This window comes from Dromiciops gliroides, chromosome 3 (assembly GCF_019393635.1).
Source record: "Dromiciops gliroides isolate mDroGli1 chromosome 3, mDroGli1.pri, whole genome shotgun sequence".
In the NCBI taxonomy this organism is placed as follows: Eukaryota; Metazoa; Chordata; class Mammalia; order Microbiotheria; family Microbiotheriidae; genus Dromiciops; species Dromiciops gliroides.
Genome location: NC_057863.1, coordinates 153240070 through 153261696, shown reverse-complemented (window position 1 = coordinate 153261696; position 21627 = coordinate 153240070). Strand labels below are relative to the sequence as shown.

Below are 21627 nucleotides of genomic sequence, written 5' to 3'. Positions count from 1 at the left end.
AAATTCTCCCCCCAATAGACTGAGGAGATCCCTGTTGGCGTACCTGAAGAGAGCCGTTCTGAAGGAACAATAGGTTTTAAGGCCTACCGGAATTATTTTGCAGCCGGAGCGAACTGCTTTATCATTGTGTTGCTTGTACTCCTAAACATTTTGGCACAGGTCAGTAAGAGGGTTATGTGTCAGCTTTGGTCCTGATGGACAATTCTGTACAATCCTGGGGATTGTTTTTGGTTTGTTTTTAGTTAGAAGAATATGTCTATGTCTGTGCCTGTTTTTATGCATTAAACCAAATATAGTAGGGGGCGGCTAGGTGGCGCAGTGGATAAAGCACCGGCACTGGATTCAGGAGGACCTGAGTTCAAATCTGGTTACAGACACATGACACTGACTAGCTATGTGACCCTGGGCAAGTCACTTAACCCCCATTGCCCCGCAAAGAAAACAAAAAAAACAAACAAACAAAAAACCCAAGTACAGTATCTGGAGTAAAAATAGATGTTTTACTTTAACATTTTAAAATAATGCAGATAATTTCCCATTCTTATTTGGTAAAAATGTCAGTTCATCACCATGCTAGTTGGGAAGAAGGCTATTGAGACCCCACAGAAAACGGACTTTAAGATTCAGATTCTTAGAGTAGAACTAACTTTGGTGTTTGATTTTTGTGTATTCAAGGTTGCATATGTCCTCCAGGATTGGTGGCTTTCTTACTGGTGAGTTACCGAAGTACTGTAAAAATCCATAAATATCCTTACTGTTCACAGGAGTTAGGGGCTGAGGTGGGGTTTGTTCAACCTTCTCATCTAATCCTTACTTAGTTTACCTGTGGAAAAATTAAAGTTGTTGCTGGTGAAGTGTGACCCATAATAGACTCTATCCATGTGTGATCCATAGCACTATGAATACAAGACTATTTTTAGAATTGAAAATCATGATTTAAATTAAAATTTTAAAATGGATATACATCTGAATATGTGTAATTAAAGGAGAATGAATCAACATTAAATGTCTAAACCTCGGTTTGGGGTTAATTTCCTTCTTTCCCTATGATTTACAAATATCTCCTTATTTATACAGTTTATAACAGCAGTTTTATTAGTTTTTTTTTTCCTCTTTCATTCCTATAGGGCAAATGAACAGAGCAAATTGAATGTCACTGGAAACCAAGGAAATGAAACCAAGGAGCTAGATCTTAACTGGTATTTAGGAACTTATGCAGGTAAAATTTTAATCATTTGCTCTATTACATGAAAGTCTGAGGTGCACACAATGAGCCAGTTGGAGTAAATAGGTTTTTCAGGAGTAATTCAGCAATGTCTTAACAGATTAGCAGCCTGAGTCTCATTTACTGACTGAATTAATTGGAATAATTATTTTAAAAACCTACTAGAAGAAAGAGGTTGAATGGAGACTCTTAATTTGCTCTGTACTGGATTTTGGAAGGTAAACCAGGATTGAGCATTCAGAAAGTCAGCCACCGTAAATTTGTGGCTATTGTCTCTCCTAATAGGTTGCTTTAGCTAAATCTTATATCATTATATGGATGGGCAAGTGGGATTAGAAACGGATCCCCACCCTGTCGTTCAGATTGTTCCAATTCTGTTTAAGTAAACCTTGGCTTTTATTTAACTTGGATGCAATCCTCTGGAAGCAAAGTAACCAAAATAAAAAGCATTATTTTCTCACAGGTATGCAAAGCTCATAGCTGCATACTGCTCATCTCTTGGGCTTCAATAATTACTTAAGAGGGAAGCTAAGCAAGGGGAAAAATCCAGTGTCTAGGAATATTGGCTTCCTTCTCTTTCTTACCAACAGATCACAATGTTATCACCTTCCCAACTGTTTGATTCATTTAAAATTTGCCTCATTCTATTAACATACATTCTGTTTTTGTAAGGGTGCCTTAGCATGTATGTATGCTTACACAGGTTTTACAAGGCAGTCTCAATTTTTCAGTGTTTTTCCAGAAAAGACCAGTTTGGGGCAAAAGTTTATACAGATATGTTTAAAAGAGCTCCTTATTTTAACTTTGCATTTTTTTATTACTTGCCAAGACATTCACATCCTTTATCTCCATACTTTTCTGAATTTGTAAACAAATGCATACATTTATATAGAATATGAAAAGGGAGTTGTCTATTGATGGAGGTTCAAAGATTAGAGCTGATTATGCAGAAAAAAGTGTCATAATGGCATGAAATAAAAGTACATTTTATAGTATTTATGTGCTGCTTAATTTTGTTGCTCTTCTACTTAGCCTTGGAAATTCATAACGTAAAAGAAGAGAAAGACATTTTAATTTATGAGTGCATCATAGGCATATAATTCAATATATAATTGTTTAAATTGTATAAATAAATTAAATGCAATATAATTTGTGCATGTTATTCATACTTGTATAAAAATTCAGAAACTGAAATATTTAGCTAATATTTGCCTAAAACATCTAATAAGACTATTTATAAGGTATTTTACTTGCACTTTAAATGAGAAAAATAAATTATTTCATCTTGTTCTTCTTCCCTGTTGTTTTTGTACTACCAAAGTATTTATTCAATTTGACCTTCAGGAAAATGGGAGATGGTCAAGTATTTCCTTTAGTATACTGGAAATTGTTAGGTTTAAGTGCAATATAATTCCTTTAGAAAAAATGAGTGTTATTTTATGACTATATACATGGATGAATATCATAAAATTAAGGAAGAAATTTTGATTTCAATACAGTTCTATCTGAGGCTTCTATGTATAGGCATTTAGTACAACACAGTGATTAGTATGTCATTTCTCATTTAAGTAACATTTGGTTCCATACGACACCATTTCTAGGCCCTTAAATATCACGTCACAAATTGAATAATGATGTTTTCCTGAACTAACCAAAATTACTTTTTTAGAAATGTTTAGAAAAATACACAAATGTTCCCTAAGTTTGTTTATGTCTTCAATTTTAGGATTAACAGCAGCTACCGTTCTCTTTGGAATAATAAGGTGCCTCTTGGTATTCTATGTTCTTGTGAATGCTTCACAAACATTGCACAACAAAATGTTTGAGTCCATTTTGAAAGCACCAGTATTGTTCTTTGATAGAAATCCAATTGGTAAGTCAAACGTTGTGTTTGCCAGTTGTTATGATTTTTTAAAAAATGAATACTTAGTAGTGGAGAAGCTTGTTGGGAGAAAATATTTATACTTTTGGTTTTTTTTAGTGAGGCAGTTGGGATTAAGTGACTTGCCCAGGGTCACACAGCTAGTAAGTGTTAAGTGTCTGAGGCCGAATTTGAACTCAGGTACTCCTGACTCCAGGGCTGGTGCTCTATCCACTGTGCCATCTAGCTGTCCCTGGTCTGATATTTTTTAAAACATTCACTAGAGTCATCCCAGCTTCTAGATAGGACAGTATACAAGGCAGGCAAGATAACAGCAGTGTTTATTGTCTTACTGGAATGAAGAAACTAGCTCCTGGTTCTGCCTGAGATGTGATGGTATTTCAATGTAAAAAATAAACTGTTCCCAGAACCACATTATTTCAATATCTGGATAGAAGGGTTTTGCCCTAAATTGGTATACATTTGATAATTTCAATTTGAGGAGTATCCCTTTTTGACCTAAAGATGGAGACCCTCGATATAAGGCTCATTTGAAAATTAGAAAGTGATTGGGAAACTTTTGTTCAAACTTTTGTTTGAAATTATTATAGTAATTTCAAAGCTGCACCTTTTTACAAATAAATTAGGAAGTCCTGGTCACAAAGGTCAGGGAATTCATTGGATTTTACTCCCTTTTATCCCAGGCTCCCTGATTCTTCTAAACTTGATTAGGTGTTCAGCTGTCCAAAACTATACACCTCTCCTTAGGCCCTGACCTATGAACAAGTCTTAATTTTTTGAAGCCTATTATTTCTTATATAACTTCTCAATAGATTTATTTTAGCCCTGCTGTAGGATTCATACTAAGATAAAACAGGGCATGCACCTAATCTGACTTTTTGCAGCTGACCTAGCCTTGAAGGATAAGGACACTATGGAATGTGTGGGACAGCATATGTGGCAAGTGAACAGAGTGTTTGGAGTGTGAAGGTGCATGAAGGGGGTAAGGGTATGAGAATGTGGGTGTGACTTCTACTCTCTGGTACTGACTTTTACCTTCCTTTCCATTCCTGAAACAGAAAACTCAATGTGAATCTTTTGTTTTGTTTTGTTTTTTTTTAGTGAAGTCAGGGGACTTAAGCATGAATAAGAGGGCAGATCACTATTTTTCGTTAAACAACCTTAGGAAATGTCATTTGAGAAAGGGAATGCCTTCTCCCAGTGGTCTGACTTTAATAATTCATGTGGGCTGGATTCTTGGTTATGGTTTTCCTTTTTACATAATTTTGCTTATTTATTACTAGCTCAAATATTCACAGAATCTGCATCCACTTTTATACTTATTGGCATCTTTTCTCTTAGTTTCTGGACAATTAAATTCTCCTTAACTCCTTTGTTTACTTTGTGATCTTTCATAACATAACAAAATAAGAACAAGATTATTGGTGTGAAATTAAGCTCAAATCAGCTAGTGAGCTCACGATTGCAAATATATTTTCCCCTTAATTTCCTTCACAAGTTTCTTATTAGTATCCATTACCACAATGCTTCTTGTATCTTAAGAAATGTCACAAACAAAATGTATATAAATAAATAGCAAAAGCATTCCTCTCCCACCCCCATCCATCCCCCACCATTTTTATAGTTGACTAGTCACTTCATACCCAAACCAAGTTCTAGCTTGAAATAATAATAGAAATGTTGTTTTTATTGAGGCTAAAAGACAGCTATTATGTAGCAGTCCAGATTTGAATCCTGGTCTCCTAAAAATACAAATCTTAATTCCGCCATGTTGCTTTCGTGGGGCAAAGTTACATCCTTACAAATAGGCTTTTTCCCAGTTAACATACTGAGTGACTCTTAAGAAATCAGGTAACGCAACTCCTTGATTTTATAGATGAATAAAATGGGCCCTAAAAGGTCAAAAGTTTTGTCCAAGGTCACATAGCCAGGACTAGAACACCGGTATGTTAGTTCCCTTCTGTAGCACCCTTCTTCTCCTTCATTATCTTTCTATTCAGTTCTTTTAGAACCTTAATAAGTAGATTACATGCATGTCAGGCCATCAACAAGTTATCCAGAAATTAAGGGCATTTTGTGTTTCATATGTAAATTTTTTTTTTACTTGTATGAGTAGAATACTTTTTGTTTTTTCCATCTGGCACAAGAGGGCAGCATGATCTGTTTTTTTTCTCAGATATTTTAACAGTACTATAATACTCAAATTCATTTTGTGTATTTTCAAGCCTACTTTAAAGTTAAATTTTCTTATTGTGGGATAGTGCATTTATCTATGAATTTTCTCAGCATCATTGTATTTTCCCAATTAAAAAATTAAATTGTTAGGTAACTATTTTATTGTCCTATTCCTATTATCTAGGAATTTCTTTTATTAAATCAAGAGAATATGTAATTGTAGTTTTCTTGACTATATTTTTGTCTTTGTATCCTCCCTTGGTTTGTGTCCAAATGTATGTTATATGCTATTTTTTTATTCTTTGTGGTCACAAGGAAATTTATGTCTTTTCTTCACCTACAATATGTGAATTAGGGTGTTGAATCAGAAAGACAAGTTTTAGACTTTTATGAGACATACAGATGTCAATTAATTAGCAACAGGGAGTCTCGACAATCTTATGAAAAGAAAAACTGCTTTCCCCTTAAGCTTTCTATTCCACTTTTTCTAATGAGGAAATTTTATCTCTCTGGATTTCCTAAAAATTCTAAGTTGAGATTTATGTGCTCTGAATCCTTAAAGGCCTAAAATATTGATGGAAGGAAATAATCATTAGAATCTACTGTTAATTCCTAAATCAGGTGATAGGAAAATTAAAAACGTCATGGAGACATAAGATGAGCTTGCCCTTTTAAAGGAAATGGCATAAAAAATAAGTTGTTGACATCACATCTTAGGCTCACAGATTCAGAGGTGAAAGGAACCTTGTAGGTCATCTAATGCAAACCCCTCATTTTACTATTTGAGGAAATTGAGTCCTTGAGAGGTTAGATAACTTGTACAAGATCACAAGATTGCTAACTGGGTTTTATCCTCAGGTCTCCTGGGTGCAAATGCAGTGCTCATTCCATTATGCGCTACATTAGCATGGAAACAATTTTAATGTTCCCACCTATTTTTTTTTTCTTGTCTAAGTGACCACTGGAGTTAGTATTTAATGTGTGTATTTTTAACACATTCTATTTTAGTACTGTCAAAATTAATTTAATTATAATAGGGCTGTTAAATTATAGCTCTATCATTTGGATGGTAAGACAGCTTTCCTTTTGTACATTAATCTATTCCTGTTCACACTAGTGATTCTGCTGAACAGGTAGCATGTTGAAACAAGAAACACTGGTCTTAAAAATCTTTGATTTATGGTAGGTGTTGTTTTGACACAGCATCATTTAGTCGATTTACAAGGAAAGACTTCGTGGTAGAATATTTCAGTTGTGTCCTCATTCGTCATCAACATAAATATTCAGTAGTAATATTGGAAAAGTGTTAAGATGCCCATTCGTGCCAAATCCCTTGTACATTTCCTTTACCGTCAGAGCAAGAGGATATATCCACGGGGAAGAGAACGTATGCCTTTTCTTCCTTTTGAGAAAATAAGGTATGCATAAATCAAGAATAAGGGGCTTAACAAATTTTAGCAGTTCTTTTTTTGTACTTATCTTGACTTGATTGTTTCTAATACCGGCTTAAGTGCTAGAGTCTTTGTTTTTATGGAGTCTGCATTTTCACAAACTTATTCATACATCCATAAGTTTGTTTAAGAACCTTTTTGTGTTCAAAGGAAGAAATTAGTCATCATAGGAAAAGGCTTTGTTGCAAAATAAAAACACACATTCCCTTTTCATTTTTCCTTGTTATTAATAACAGATGCAAGTGACTGTAAAGACAATCACACAAAAGATTGCATCAATCATCATGATTCTGAACAACCACATAAATATTATGTTTGTAGGTTTGAATGGAACAGCTAATAGCTGAAGTAGGTGTGGTAATTAAAACCTGTTTGGTTGACACACATAAAACAGCCTTAATGTTTTTTCACATAACAATGATCATATGTACTTAAACTCTTATCAGGGTGTGATATGAAATTATATTTTATGGGAGTTGCTCATTTACTTCTGTTAATATCATAAAAACCTTTGTTATTAGTTTAAATAGGTAAAGAGTTGAATGCGTTTGAATACTATTGTTATATTATCAGTCACCTTTATAAAGCTGATTATTCTAGAAGCAGTTCATATTTGGTAAATACTACACCCTTTCTTGGGTATACTTTTTAATCTATTGTCATGTGCTAATCTTTTCTCCCTATTTAATAATATTGAGCCAGCAGTTGATAATGAAAAAAGGCACTATGTTTGTAGTTGACAAAAATGCTCACCACCCAAATCTGTAACATGCCAAATGAAAGGTAGAAATTTATGTCTGTCCAAAGTTAAAAATACTAATAACTTAAAAACTAATGAGCTAGCAATTGGATTTATGTTTAGGGAAGTCTGTCCATAGTTAGAAATAGTAATCATTTAAAAACTAATGAGCTAACAATTAGGATTTTTTTCTTTGCATTTTGTTTGCTCCAACTGGCTGAAAAAATAGGTGCAATTTACTTGCTCATTAAACACCTAAAGTGTAGGAAAAAATAGAAAAGTATTACTCTTCAAAGTTTAACTACCAATTTATTGTGATGTGTAACTTAATATCCCACTACCTGATGCAATGTAAGTGTTTATCACTCTTGATGACCTACTTTTAAAAATTAGTCCTTTTTTTAGGTTGAGTGACCTTGATACAGTATACAATACCAGTTATCTCAGTTAACATAAAATTCTTACTTTTGTCTTTTTTATATCAGAAATCCCCAGACTCAGTAATGTTGGTATTGCTTCCTATTTTGGTGACTATAGTAATTCATCATTTTTATAGTTTGAAAAGTTAGTTAGGAAGTTCTTGTTAGAGACTCAGAAAAGTTTGGAGGCATAATAAAATGCATAGCATTGTTGTCATTTAAGCATTTAACATTTAATTTTAAAAGAATACAAAAAGGAATAAAGTATAAAGAAATAGATTTCTGAGTATTTGAGTATTTACTAGATTATTAGTATACTGGAAATTGTTAGGTTTAAGTGCAATATAATTCCTGGTGAGTGGTTATAGTAAAAATATTTTCATTTTTCAGGAATTTAATTAATTTGTAATTGGAGTGTAATTATATCAATAAAACTACTGATCATGATCCTATAGTGAAAAATAGTCTACATAATCTATTATAATTTTTCACTTAAGAAAAATAGACAACATTCACGAACATGATTATTTTTTGCCTGCACAGCATTGTGCCCGTTTAGTAAAAAGATTGGCATATATGTAGTTTTTATGTTTGCTGTAGATTTGTTGAGGGGGAGGGGAAAGATCTGCTTTCTCATTTGTCTTGTGCAATATTCATCAAGAGTTATGGGAATAAGATTGGTTGTATATACCAAGTGTTTTGGGTTGTTTTTCTGTGTAAAGGTATTTGTAACACTGAAATACTATCCAAAATGTGAGCTTTTTTTAGCCTTTATTTGATATGTTATGCTTTTCAAAAACACAAATATAAAACATTTTTTTATACTTTTGTTCCTTGCATATCGCTGCATAGACATAGATACAGCAACAGATTGGAAGAGTACTATTATCTTTGCCAGGTATCCTTCCTTGATTATAGGGACAGGGGGCGCCTCGGAGCCATACTCTCATATAAGAGCTTACTTTTAAAATACAATACTTAATGGCCTCCCCATTTGAGTATAAGAGACAAGATGTTCCTGGTGGATATTCCTCTGGTTTATCTGCCTGAGCCTGATTTGGTTGATAGAGTCTTAAGCACAGTAGGCGTTTAATAAATCTTTGTTGATTTGGCTGGGTGTAGCCTGGCATTGGCTCTCTCTGGTACTCTTCACACTTAACATTGTGACAGTCTCAAACCAATTCCTTGCTACCCACAGACAAATACAGACTCTTGGGGATACTACCCAGTGAACCTCATTGTCTCAGAAACACAAAGACAGGATACATTTGTGCCTCGGGGCCAACCTAGAAGAAAATGTGCAGAAGAGGGGAATTCTCTGGTTCAGAAGGGTTTTCACAAGTCTCCTTCCTCTAGGTGAAATCACTTGGATAGCTAGGGCAGGTCACACCTCATCATGGTCTTCCTAGGTTGGCTCATGACTTCCAACAGTAGCCATGGCCAGCCTCTGATGAGAACAGTCTCTCCTGGCTGAAAGTGAAGGTCTGTCTCTCTCTGCTATGAACCTGTGGTCTCAAGTTGTTTGTTTCCTCTTGCATACATGTGCTAACTCATTAGGACACTTTCCTTTTGTCCATGCTAGTGATATTGGAGATAAGTAAGCCCTTGGTTAGGGGGACTAAAATACTTCCACCCTATGCCCACTCCCTTTTGAAATGAAATAAATAGTAAAGAAGCAAATAAAAAGCCTAAACGAATTTTCTAGAAAACTGTATGTACAGCATGGATGTAGTCACACAGAGCAGGGTTTAAAATTTGCATTAAGACACTAGCTGTGTGACACTGACAAAGTCTCTTAACTTATTAACTTATCTGGGCCTCTGTTTAATGAGAGGCTTGGATCCAAGGACCTCTGAAGGCCCATTCTAGCTTTCAATCTATGATCCTATGCTATTCATTGGAATTCTTGGCTTTGTAAGCCAATAGGAGTTACAAAGTCAGAAGCAACTTGTGTGAAGACACTAATGAAAACGCACTACTCTTGAAATCAGAAGACCTGAGTTTCTAGTCTCCCTTCTGCCAAGAGATATTTGTTCATTGGGCAAGTTATGAAGCTTCTCCAGGTCCAGGTTGTTTTTAATATATAAACTAAATTTTAAAGCCTCAGTTGGCTCCATAATAATATAATTCCTGGGGCAGCTAGGTGGCGCAGTGGATAAAGCACTGGCCCTGGATTCAGGAGGACCTGAATTCAAATCCAGCCTCAGACACTTGACACTAGCTGTGTGACCCCAGGAAAGTCACTTAATCCTCATTTCCCCACAAAAAGACCCCCCAAATCCCACAGTTTACATAATTATAATTACTCTCTCTTTCTCTTTTTTTTTTTTTTTTTTGGTGGGGCAGTGAGGGTTAAGGGACTTGCCCAGGGTCACACAGCTAGTACGTGTCAAGTGTCTGAGGCTGGATTTGAACTCAGGTCCTCCTGACTCCAGGGCCGGTGCTCTATGCACAGCACCACCTCGCTGCCCCTTACATAATTATATAATTCCATATATGAAACATACATACTTGGCAAGCTAATGCAACTAGAGTATATGGACTTCTTTCTAAATTTATTTTTTCTATTTCAGCAATTAAACATGTTGGATAGGCTGTCCTGTGGAGAATTTATTAGAAAAGTTGGACAAGAATTAAATGGGAATGCTTTTAGGGCTTATCATCTGTATAGAGTTAGTACCTACACCCAAATATGAAACTTCAAAGTACCAAAGTAAAATGTTTGGCTTCATATAGAAAGCTTTCTGACAATTATTCAGCACCAAACCTTCAGGTCATCTTGTCCTAAAAATGAAGTCACATCCTTGAGGTGTGGTAGGAATTTAGGTCATTGACTCCTTTTCTTAGTTCTCAGAGCTGAGCCATCCTTTTGGGAAACCAGATTCCAACTCCACCTACATATTAACTTAATGATCAGTATACCTCTGTATATCACCCCAAAACACACCAGGGAATGCTTATGTTCTATCACGTGGGATTTAGGGTTGTTATTTTTTATCATATTGCATACATTGAATTTTTGTTTTGTGGGGCAATGGCGGTTAAGTGACTTGCTCAGGGTCACACAGCTAGTAAGTGTCAAGTGGCTGAGGCTGGATTTGAACTCAGGTACTCCTGAATCCAGGGCCGGTGCTTTGTTCACTGCACCACCTAGCTGCCCCCCATAGAATTTTTTTGAAAAAAAAATTTTTTAAATTTTGTTTTTATTTTTAATCTTTCTCAGTTATTTTTGAGTTCCAGATTTTTCTCCCACCCTCCCTTTCCTCTCCCCTCCTGAGGCCAACAAGCAGTTTGAGGTTATACATTACTATCATGTTGAACATATTTCCACATTAATCAGAACAGAAGGGAAAAAAATGCAAGAAAGAATAAACAAGAACAATAACAAAAAAGCAACAACAAAAGTGAAAATAGTATGCTTCAGTCTGCATTCAGACTCCATAGTTCTTTTTCTGGAGGTGGAGAGCGTTTTCCACCATAAGTCTTTTGGCATTGTCTTGGATTATTGGCATACATAGAATTTATAATAATTACCCCTACTCTTTTTTTGTGTGTGTTTTAGAAAGATGCTGTAATGAAAAATCTTGGCCACTTAACATTTAGTTTCTTTTCTGTAAGGCAGTATAATAAGTTTAACTATATTTCAGTTTTGTGTTCATGTCACTTTTAGTCTTAAGACAGTAACTTAGCATCTTTTATAACAAACATTTATCTTGGATGATGAAATTTCCTTTCTATAGATATCTAGGAATGTTGAGCTGATACCTTGTTGGAGAAGACACTTTACAGCAATTTTGTGCAACTGAATAAATGCCTTTTTGAAGTCAACAAACAAGCAGAGCAGGATTTCTTTTTCTCGTTCACTTCTGTGATGGTAGAGATATGGCTTACCATGAAATATACCTTATGAAACACTCCCTATTTCTTTCTAATAACCTTATCAAACTTGATGTCAATGCATGGGAATTGGGCATGGATTAATCGAGATGTTCTTTGTCTCTAAGGTCCTTCATTTTTTTAATGCATTTGGTTCTTACTTTTCTCAAGGTACCTTGAGAATTGATCTCAAAATTGTGTAACCTGAAACCTAGACTTCCTGTGATTGTACTTGGTCTAGCTCATCTGTTTTTCTTGTCTTTATTTTCTTCGTTGCAGTTGGCACTTCTTCTCTCAACATATCTGGCACCATGATTTTAGAGTCCAAATGAATTGACTCCAGTGTTCCCGATGGTGCATTGAGATTGTAATAACCTTAAAAAACAACAGCAACTGGGGGCAGCAACTGGTGGCGCAGTGGATAAAAACACTGGTCCTGGAATCAGGAGGACCTGAGTTCAAATTCAGCCTCAGACACTTGACACTAGCTGTGTGACCCTGGGCAAGTCACTTAACCCTCATTTCCCCGCAAAACAAAACAAAACAAAACAAAAACAACAAAAAACTTCCTAAAATTAATTTTTTTTTTTGGAGAAGCTCTATTCATGTGATTTTGGGGGTTTGGAAATATGGTTGCATTCTGAAATATCATGAAGAATCCAATGATTCTTCATAAAATATAAAAATGTGTTGGACATAAGGCTATATTTTTCAGATAGTGGTGTTCTTATCTTCTCTTAGAAGTGAATTTTACTGGTTTTGTCACAGAATTTCAACCAACTAAAAAATTCCCTCTTCCACAATCCTATCTCAATGATTGGGTTTATATTACCATAAAACAAAGGCTCTTCAACTAAATAGGATTAAGAGAGCTTTTTTGCATCTGATACTGCTATCAGGGGCCAACTTTCCCTACTCTGCTCCTTTTCAACATTAACAGGGAGGGCTAAGAAGGGATGATATGGATGTTCCATATAATGTGTGGGCATGAGTCCAGAGAATAGTCTAGCCAAACAATGCATACAGAAAAAGTGAAGTGAATGAGGAATTCCTATGGTCCAGACTGTGCTATTCAATTTGTATTCTATCCTGTAGGGTTTACCCTTGTAATATATGTCCTGTAAAAGCACCTGTAGTAGACAGTCAATGAGTGGAACCCAAATTGTAACAAGACAGTGGACCAATTGCATTTGAGAATTTGCAGAATTCTGTTAATGAACCTAAGCTTCTTACTGAAACAAAGGCCTATATATATTTTTTACACTATTTTTTTGGGGGGGCGAGGCAATTGGGGTTAAGTGACTTGCCCAGGGTCACACAGCTAGTAAGTGTTAAGTGTCTGAGGCCAGATTTGAACTCAGGTCCTCCTGACTCTAGAGCCTATACTCTATCCTCTGCACCACCTAGCTGCCCCAGGCCTATATTTTTTAATACTAGCAGTCTATTGGCATATTATTTGACTGGGAAGCATTAAACACTATGCTCTCTAAAAGATTAAATTTGAAGATAGAACATATGGAAATATGGAAACACAGAGCAATGGAAAAGTGCAAGTAGATTGTAGCACATTTCAAACAAGAGAGTTTGCAGAAGCAATTTAAAAGATTTAAAAGGTATCTCCAAAGAAGTGTATAGTCAGACCAAAAAAAAAGGGGGGGTGGAAATGGATGCTTTTAACATACTGAGTGCACAGGATAACCAATGAACAATGATAGCCTATGTCTTAATACTGTCTATATGTCAAACTGAAGTAGAAAAGGGAGCCACAGAAGCATGTTGACGTAGAAAACCATATATTAACATTATCTCTGTTTTATTGCATTTTAAATTTGATTACATATTTCCCAGTTACATTTTAATCTGATTCAGGCTGCATGGGCCCACAAGCCACGAGCTGCTTGATATTTCTGATTTAGAGTGCATTCAACCCATTTCTCTGTTTTGGGTTATTTTAAGAATTTCATCTCTGAGTCCATTTCAGCCTAGAGAGGATAGTTGGGCATAGATCACTCACTGAAACCACCCTTTGGATTATGTGACTGGCACAGGCTTCTAGAGAGTTAATTGCTCAGGGCTTGACAGCTGGTTGTTAGAGTCAAACAATTCTAAGGATTGCTTTGTACAGGTCTGATGGTGAAGTAGCATCTGAAGTTGAGCAAGTGACTTTGCATTTTCTCACACACATGATGTTGTCCACAGATAGATCTTATTGCTTTTCTTTGGAAAGTATTCAGGGTGGTTGATTTAGTATCTCTTGCCTGCATTAAGTTCATGGAGATGCAAAAATATATTCTCATAAGGTAGCCTCAGCTGACATAAAATCTTTTCTTCTATTGTCTTGTTTTGGGAAGGGGGTGAAATTTTTTTTATGAAGAGAAAGTTAAGTTCTTAAATTATTAAAGTAAGCTAAGAATGGTCTCAGGAATTTCACTGACCTCATGAAATCTGCTTCCTATGAGAGACCCAGTAGTTTATCATGATTGTTCTGCAGGGCCTCTTGCCTCTGCTTTCGGCAGACATTTGAAGGAAGTCTAATTTGGTTGACTGAGCTCCACCAATCTTTGTTAACTGTAAACGTTGACATAATTATGTAGCAGTGCTGCCAAATTTTAGCGGAAACTCTGGACATAGTCCCACAAAGAAAGGGAAACCGGTAATATATTCCTGAGTGATAAGTCTGATACTGCTGCTACTAAATACAATTATAAGTGTTTGTGTAAACCTTCAAGTGCTATATAAATGCAAGCTGCTATGATTATTATGTACATAAAGCACTTTGTAATTATAAAACACTATAAAATGTAAGCTATTCTTGGCCTAAAGATATAATAATTGGGACTATTATTCCAGTTGGTGACATAAATGAGATACAACCCTACAAAAGAATAAGAAGAAATACCTGCATAATTTAGGAAAATCAGCAGTAACCATCTAGCAACCAGCTACAGGTACTGTTCATACAAAAGCATTATATCTTTAGGCCAGGTGTTTTGTTTTTGTGTTTTTGTTTTTTTTGTTTTTTTGCGAGGCAATGGGGTGAAGTGACTTGCCCAGGGTCACACAGCTAGTAAGTGTCAAGTGTCTGAGGCTGAATTTGAACTCAGGTACTCCTGAATCCAGGGCCAGTACTTTATTCACTGTGCCACCTAGCTGCCCCCTTGGGTGTTTATTTTTGATTGCACCGTGATCTCCTTGGGGTAGGGAGCTAGCTCCCAAGAAGAAACTTTCTCTGCTAATGCAGATCAGCATTTGTTATAAACCAGGTGAACAGAAATAATCCAGGCATCAGGAAATTTGACAAGTGAGAAATTCCCTCTCCTTAGTAATAAAGGGTTTCCAGGCACTCTCTTTGTTAATTGTTAAAGCCCTGTTGATAAGTGAACTACTAATATCGTTATTATTATTATTACTTTGTTTTTCATCACAGAGAAGCTAGTGTTTCTAAATGTTACTGACATTTTCTTAGGAAAAGTCTTCTTTTAGTTATATATTATATATCTTTGAGAGAGAACATATGGCATACTCATAGGTCCTGAGTTTGAGTCTAATATCTACCAATTACTTGCTAAGCCTCAGTACTTTCACTTCTTATCTCGTAGTTATTGTCAGATAAAAACATCATTAGCCATTATCATAGGGATTGTCTGAAATTTTCTAGCTGAATATCAAAGGTATTTTAAAGTCAATTTTATTAGTATATTTTGTTCTTATATCACCTCCCTCGCAGGAAGACATATCCTACAACCATGAATAAAAAGCAGAACATTAAGCAGTTGTGCCAAACTGTCTAATATTTTGAAATAAGAATGACGTTATATGTAGCATTCCATACCTGTGGTTCCCCACCTATGCAAAGGAATTGAGGGAGGTGACTTCTCATATTTCTTTGGAGTCATTATTATTTTCCAGCATTCAGTTTCAGTTGCTTTGTTGCTTTTTCCTTTACATTGTTATAGTCGTTGTGTATGTTATTTCTTAGTTCTTGTTTTCTTCACTTTGCTTCATTTCATATAAATCTTCTCACGCTTGTCTGTATTTCAGTGTCATTTCTTGCGCCATAATAACATTCTGTTACATCCATCCACTTCTCGTTTAGCTATTTCCCAGTCAATAAGCATCTACTTTGTTTCTGGGTTGTTGTGTAGTTTTGGGTTTTTTGCTACTATAAAAACTTCAGCTATAAATATTTTGGTATAGGTAGAGTGCTGGGCCTGGAATCAGGAGAAACTGAGTCCCAATTTAGCCTCCAGTCCTTAATAGCTTTGTAACCTTGGGCAAATCACTAAATGTCTGTTTGCCTTAATCTACTGGCAAAGGAAATGGCAAGCCAGTCCAATATCCTTGCCAAGAAGTCCCCATGGATAGTAGGGTCCACAGGGTCACGAAGAGTTGGACATGACTGAACAACTGAACAACAAAAAGGGCTTTTCTTTAGTTATGATGTTCTGGTATTCCATACCTAGCAGTGGAATCTCTGGGTCAAAGATTATGGATGAGGGGGCAGCTTGGGGGCACAGTGGATAAAACACCAGCCCTGGAGTCAGAACTTGAGTTCAAATCTGGCCTCAGACACTTGACACTTACTAGCTGTGTGACCCTGGGCAAGTCACTTAACCCTCATTGCCCTGAAAACAAAACAAAACAAACAAACAAAGATTATGGATGTTTGAGTCACTTTCTTTGCATGATTTTCATTTTCTGAACCAGTTCACAACTCTAACAGTACTTCAATGTTCCTGTCTTTTTACCTCTCCTATAAAAATGACTGACTGTCCTTATCTTTTGCCATCTTTGCCAGTTTGTTGGGTATGAGGTGGAATCTTCAAGGTTGTTTTTGATTTGTATTTCCCTTTTTGTTAGTGATTTGGAACATTCTTAGATACCAGGTAGCTAAATAAATGGTTCAGTAGATAGAATGCAGGATGTGGAGCCAGGAAGACTGACTTGTAATTCCTTTGAAATGGTTTGTCCATTTCCTTTGACCACTTCCTCTTCAGGGAATGGACTTCTGATCATATACATTCCTTTGGGTTTGATCATGACGCCTTTACCAATTTGAGACAATTTTTCCCCAGCTGCCTTCTTCCCTTTCTTATCCTTATTCCATCATCTTAGTTCATGTGAAAGCTTTTACATTTCTTATACTCTAAGGAATCAATTTTGTCTTTTATAACTGCCTCTATGCCTTTTTTTTCTTAAGAACTTATGCCTTATCCATAGTTATTAGACATATGTGATGTGATTCTCTTGTGATTTTTTTTAAAAAATCTGTAATTTTCAGGTCAGGTATACCTTTTGAATTACTATGTTATGTGATTTTTAAGATACTCTAGTTTTCTTTGCAACTTACGTCAAATAGAGTGCTACTTCTTGGGTAATTTATGTTTTCAGGTTTATTTTTTATTTATTTTTTTTGAGGGGCAATTGGGGTTAAGTGACTTGCCCAGGGTCACACAGCTAGTAAGTGTTAAGTGTCTGAGGCCGGATTTGAACTCAGGTACTCCTGAATCCAGGACCGGTGCTCTATCCACTGCGCCATCTAGCTGCCCCTGTTTTCAGGTTTATTAAACATTGTGTTATAAAGTTCATTTACTTTTGATTCTTCCTTATCAGGGCTGTTTCATTGATCAGCTTTTCAATTTTTTTAACCAGTACCAAATCGTTTTGATGAAGACTTCTTTATAAATTAGTTCACGGTCTGGAGGTGCAATTATCCCCTCAAATCCTAGTTTTTTCCATTTTTTTCTTTTGATAGTCTAAATCTTTTATTCTTTCAAATGAATTTTTAAAATATAGTTCTAGTATTCCCTTGGTTGATTAGTATACCACTTAATCTTCAACTACTAATTTTGGTTGTAACGGCACAGTCCAGCCATGAGCACTGAATATTTAAGTTCTTCATTTCTTTAAGGTATATTTTCCCATGGAATTTATAAGAGTATATATTGTGCTTTGGTAGACTCCTGGATATTTTTTAATTTTGTAGTTAATTTAAATAGGACTTCCCTTTCCATGATCTCTCCTAAATTTCATTATGGCTATTATAGAAATACTTTTTTGTGTGAATATGTATATTTTGCTACCTGTTGGTTAACTGAAGATGCTGCCTAGATACTTTTCTGATTCCCTGGGATTTTCTAAGTAAAGTATCATGTTAAAAGCAAATAGGGCTCCTCTGATTTCTTCTTTTTTCTATCTTTGTATTTTAAATTTCTTTCTCTTGTCTTAGCATTTCTACAACTACGCCAAATAACAGTGGGAATAACAGACATCTCTGTTTTAGTGCTGCATTTATCGGAGAAGCGTCTAATGTCTCCCTTTTGTATATAATGATAGCTTTTCTGTTTAGCTTTTTTAAAAATTATATTTAAAAAGAATCCAACTGTTCTCATTCCTTTTAGGTTTTAAAAATTACATAAATTGGCATTGTTCTTTGTCAGAAACTTTTACAGCATCTATTGATTAAACATATGTTAACTGATTACTTTTATTTGGTTTTGGCTGGATCATGTGATTTCATGGGTTTAGGGTATTTTCCTGTGAGCAAACTCCTCCTAACAATGCAAGTGAAAAACAGTTTTGCAGTTTGCAGTTTTCTAGTGTTAGCTGCCCGTAGAACATGATAGATATTGCTCAAGGTAACACAGCCAATATTTTTCAGAGTTAGATTTGAATATGGCTGCTACTTATCAGATTAATAGGTCCTTATTATTTTTCTGTGATTATGTAAGAACGTTATAAAAATTATGTACATGCATGTCTCTTTCTCTTTTCCCCTTACCCAACTTCCCCAACACCCATCAAAAAACCTCTAAGGAGAGAATTGCTTCATATTACCTATTTATATTATGTACTGTTTTATTTAGCTTAATATGTTCAATCTCTGGAGATTTTTTTAACCTAGATCATAAACCAGTTGTCACGCCTTTAAAAGAAGTATTTTAATGTATTCTTTTTTTAAAAAAAAAGATTTAAAATTTTTATCCAAAATAGGATGACAGATCATTCATTTGAGTTTTTGCCACTAGGAAAACAAATTACTTTACTTTTTTTTTACTTAGAGCTCTTTTGAACTTGCATTTGACTTAAGTCACATAATGGAATTTAAATGTTCTTTTAACTCTGCATGTTCATATATTTCCAAATTTGTCATATCCCACTCTACATTAAAATGGGCTGGGTTTTTTTCTCCTGCTTGCTGTAAAGATTAGAAGAATTGCCAGGACTAACAAACAATGGAACATACAATATGTTTTCACAGTGCTTGAAAGTATTCCTGGTTCATTCTAAATTTAATTTGGTTTTACAATAAGATCACAATTTTTCACATAAGCACCAAACATCTGGTTCATATTTTGTTTGTAAATGATACGGCTGAAGTATATTACAGAAGTCTGTTGTGCAATTAAGAAAAGACACTTTGAAATTTTGCAAAATGAATTGTATTTAAATGGAACTTGGGATTTATCCCAGGGAAGAAGATATTCTCCTTAGGAGCAGAAGGAGCTCCTAGAAATTAAATAAATAAATGGTCAAAATGTAAAACTTCTATGTATTCACCCCTTTCAAAAGCATGAAAAATGGAAAATTTCACAAGTGAAAGTTAAAGTTGACCTAAGGCAGTTTTAGATTGTGGAGCCTTCAAATTTTATTCATGGGATGTTTTTAGAGACATTTTGTGGTTTGTTCACTCCAGTTAATTCCAGGCAATCCTTCTGCATTTCTATCAGATGGACATTTTGATACTTCAAAACTTCATTTGGCACAAAATACATTTAGAGGAGCAAGGAAAGAAAATGAGATTTTTGGCTAGTTCTTATAATCTGTAAATTTTATTTTAAAGCATTTTGGGGAACGGTAAATCAGACAGAATAAATACAGCTGTTGAAGCTAGACAGTACTATTGAAGCTTAATATGCTTACTAAATATTTAAAACTGATAAACTACTAACTGCATATAACCTGCTTTTTAAAAGTATTTCAAGGTCAAAGGTTTTCTTTTGCAAGGGGAAATCCAAATGGAGGAAGAGAGCTTAATAATTTACTACTTGGCCACTGAGTAACTCTGTGTTGCCCTAGTTCAGTCACATAATCATTCTTTGCCCTATTCTTCCTCTGCAAGGCTTGATTGTTAGATTGTGGTAGAAAGAGCACTGTCTTTGGAGTTAGGGGACATGGATTTTACATCTCCCCTCTGATGCCTGTTATTCATATGACCTTTTTCCAAAAGGAAGGGGTTTGCACTATATAGCCTCTGTGCTTTTATCCATCTTTATATCTGTGATCCTAGAAGAACTATCATTTCTGATCTCTTTTCCATGCTAAGATTCTATACTTCTATGGTGCTGAGATCATAAATCTATAACTAGAAGGAACTCACAGAACATCAAGTCCAACCCCCATATTTAAAGAAGAACTGAGCCACAGAGACATTAAATGACTTATTGATGGTTTGTGAGATTTAAAATTGGATATTAGATCATAAATCTCCCCTATTTAACCTTTCCCTTAATTTATCTCCCAGATTAGTAAATGGAAGAAGCTTTTGGTTTTCTAGATGGACCTTTTATTGTTATGGTAGTCACAAGGTGATGTTGATTAGAAGGATAGGAAAGTAGAAACACAATACAAATCGTCTTAAGTCTAAGCTTAGTCTATATTCCTTATAAAAAACTCACCAAAACCGAAGACCACCTTTGGAGAGAGAGAGAGAGAGAGAGAGACCGTCTGTGCAGCGCAGTCAGGAGACCAGCAGAGCAGGAAAAAGCCCCACTTCCGTTCTCTCCTTGTCTTTTAAACTTGCACCCCGGAAGTCGAGTGCGTAGCAGGCAGTCTGACATGCGCAGCAGGCAGACTGTTGGTCTCCTCCCCAAAAGGGTGGTCCTTCAAAAACTGGCGTCTTTCAGTTATCCTAACTGACTGTTAAAAAACTTTCATATTTTTTTTACCACAGGTTCCAGAGGTGATAGTAAATGCCTGTACTCAAAACCTTGTAGAATTGTTACTAATGAGAATAGCAACAACAATTTGATTTTTATCAAGCTTTTTAGTAGTCTTTATGCTAGAATTTGGAGGCCTTAAACGTCTTTTTTTTTTGGTGAGGCAATTGGGGTTAAGTGACTTGCCCAGGGTCACACAACTAGTAAGTGTCAAGTGTCTGAGGCCGGATTTGATACACAATTTAGTGGCAATTTTTTAAAAGTATGATATTTAATGAATATCACATTCTTATAGACCAAAGCACAATAAAAGCAGCTAATATGCACCCTGCTTTTCTTTCAAATGTAACATATCCTGATTCCCAATCTACATGAAAGAATAGTTATTTCTCAACATAAACTATTTTTGAATATCAAATGTAAAAAATGTATCCCAATATCAAATGTAAAAACCCAAATTTACTTAACAAACATTAACACATTTGAATGTTTCCACATTCAGAGAATACTAGAAAAGAGAATTGCATATGAAATTATGAATTTCTGTTATGAGTAGTTTTAAAGGGTATAGCAAATTTGATATTTAAACATGAAATTGTGAGCAACCACAATTTATTATCAATTATCAATAATATTGCCATGTAAAGTTTTGATCAAATTGCCCTGTGTTTGTGCCTCCCCCTTCTCTTTTGTGTTATCTTTTCAATTTTTCATTGTTTTCTTTCTTTTGTTGTTTTTCATCACTATCACTACCCACTGATTCCCTTCTTGACCCAACAGGAGCCCTCACTGAACAAATCAACACTTTGGCAATGCCTGAAAATGTATGACTCATTTAACACTGCTAGTCTCCCTTCTCTCAACTAACTGGCAAGAAGCAGGCTTCATTATTGGAGCCATTATTGGTCACTTTATTGATCT

At 35.3% G+C, this 21627-nt stretch overlaps 1 protein-coding gene across 1 annotated transcript in view; it reads left to right on the top strand.

Annotated features, from left to right (window-relative positions):
* ABCC4 (ATP binding cassette subfamily C member 4) overlaps nt 1-21627 on the top strand; it is a 280662-nt gene that overhangs the window by 119729 nt on the left and 139306 nt on the right. The window contains exons 16-19 of the mRNA XM_043990550.1: nt 19-159; nt 676-713; nt 1128-1219; nt 2952-3098. Of these exons, the coding sequence (XP_043846485.1) occupies nt 19-159; nt 676-713; nt 1128-1219; nt 2952-3098 (418 nt within the window). The remainder of the gene's footprint in view (nt 1-18; nt 160-675; nt 714-1127; nt 1220-2951; nt 3099-21627) is intronic.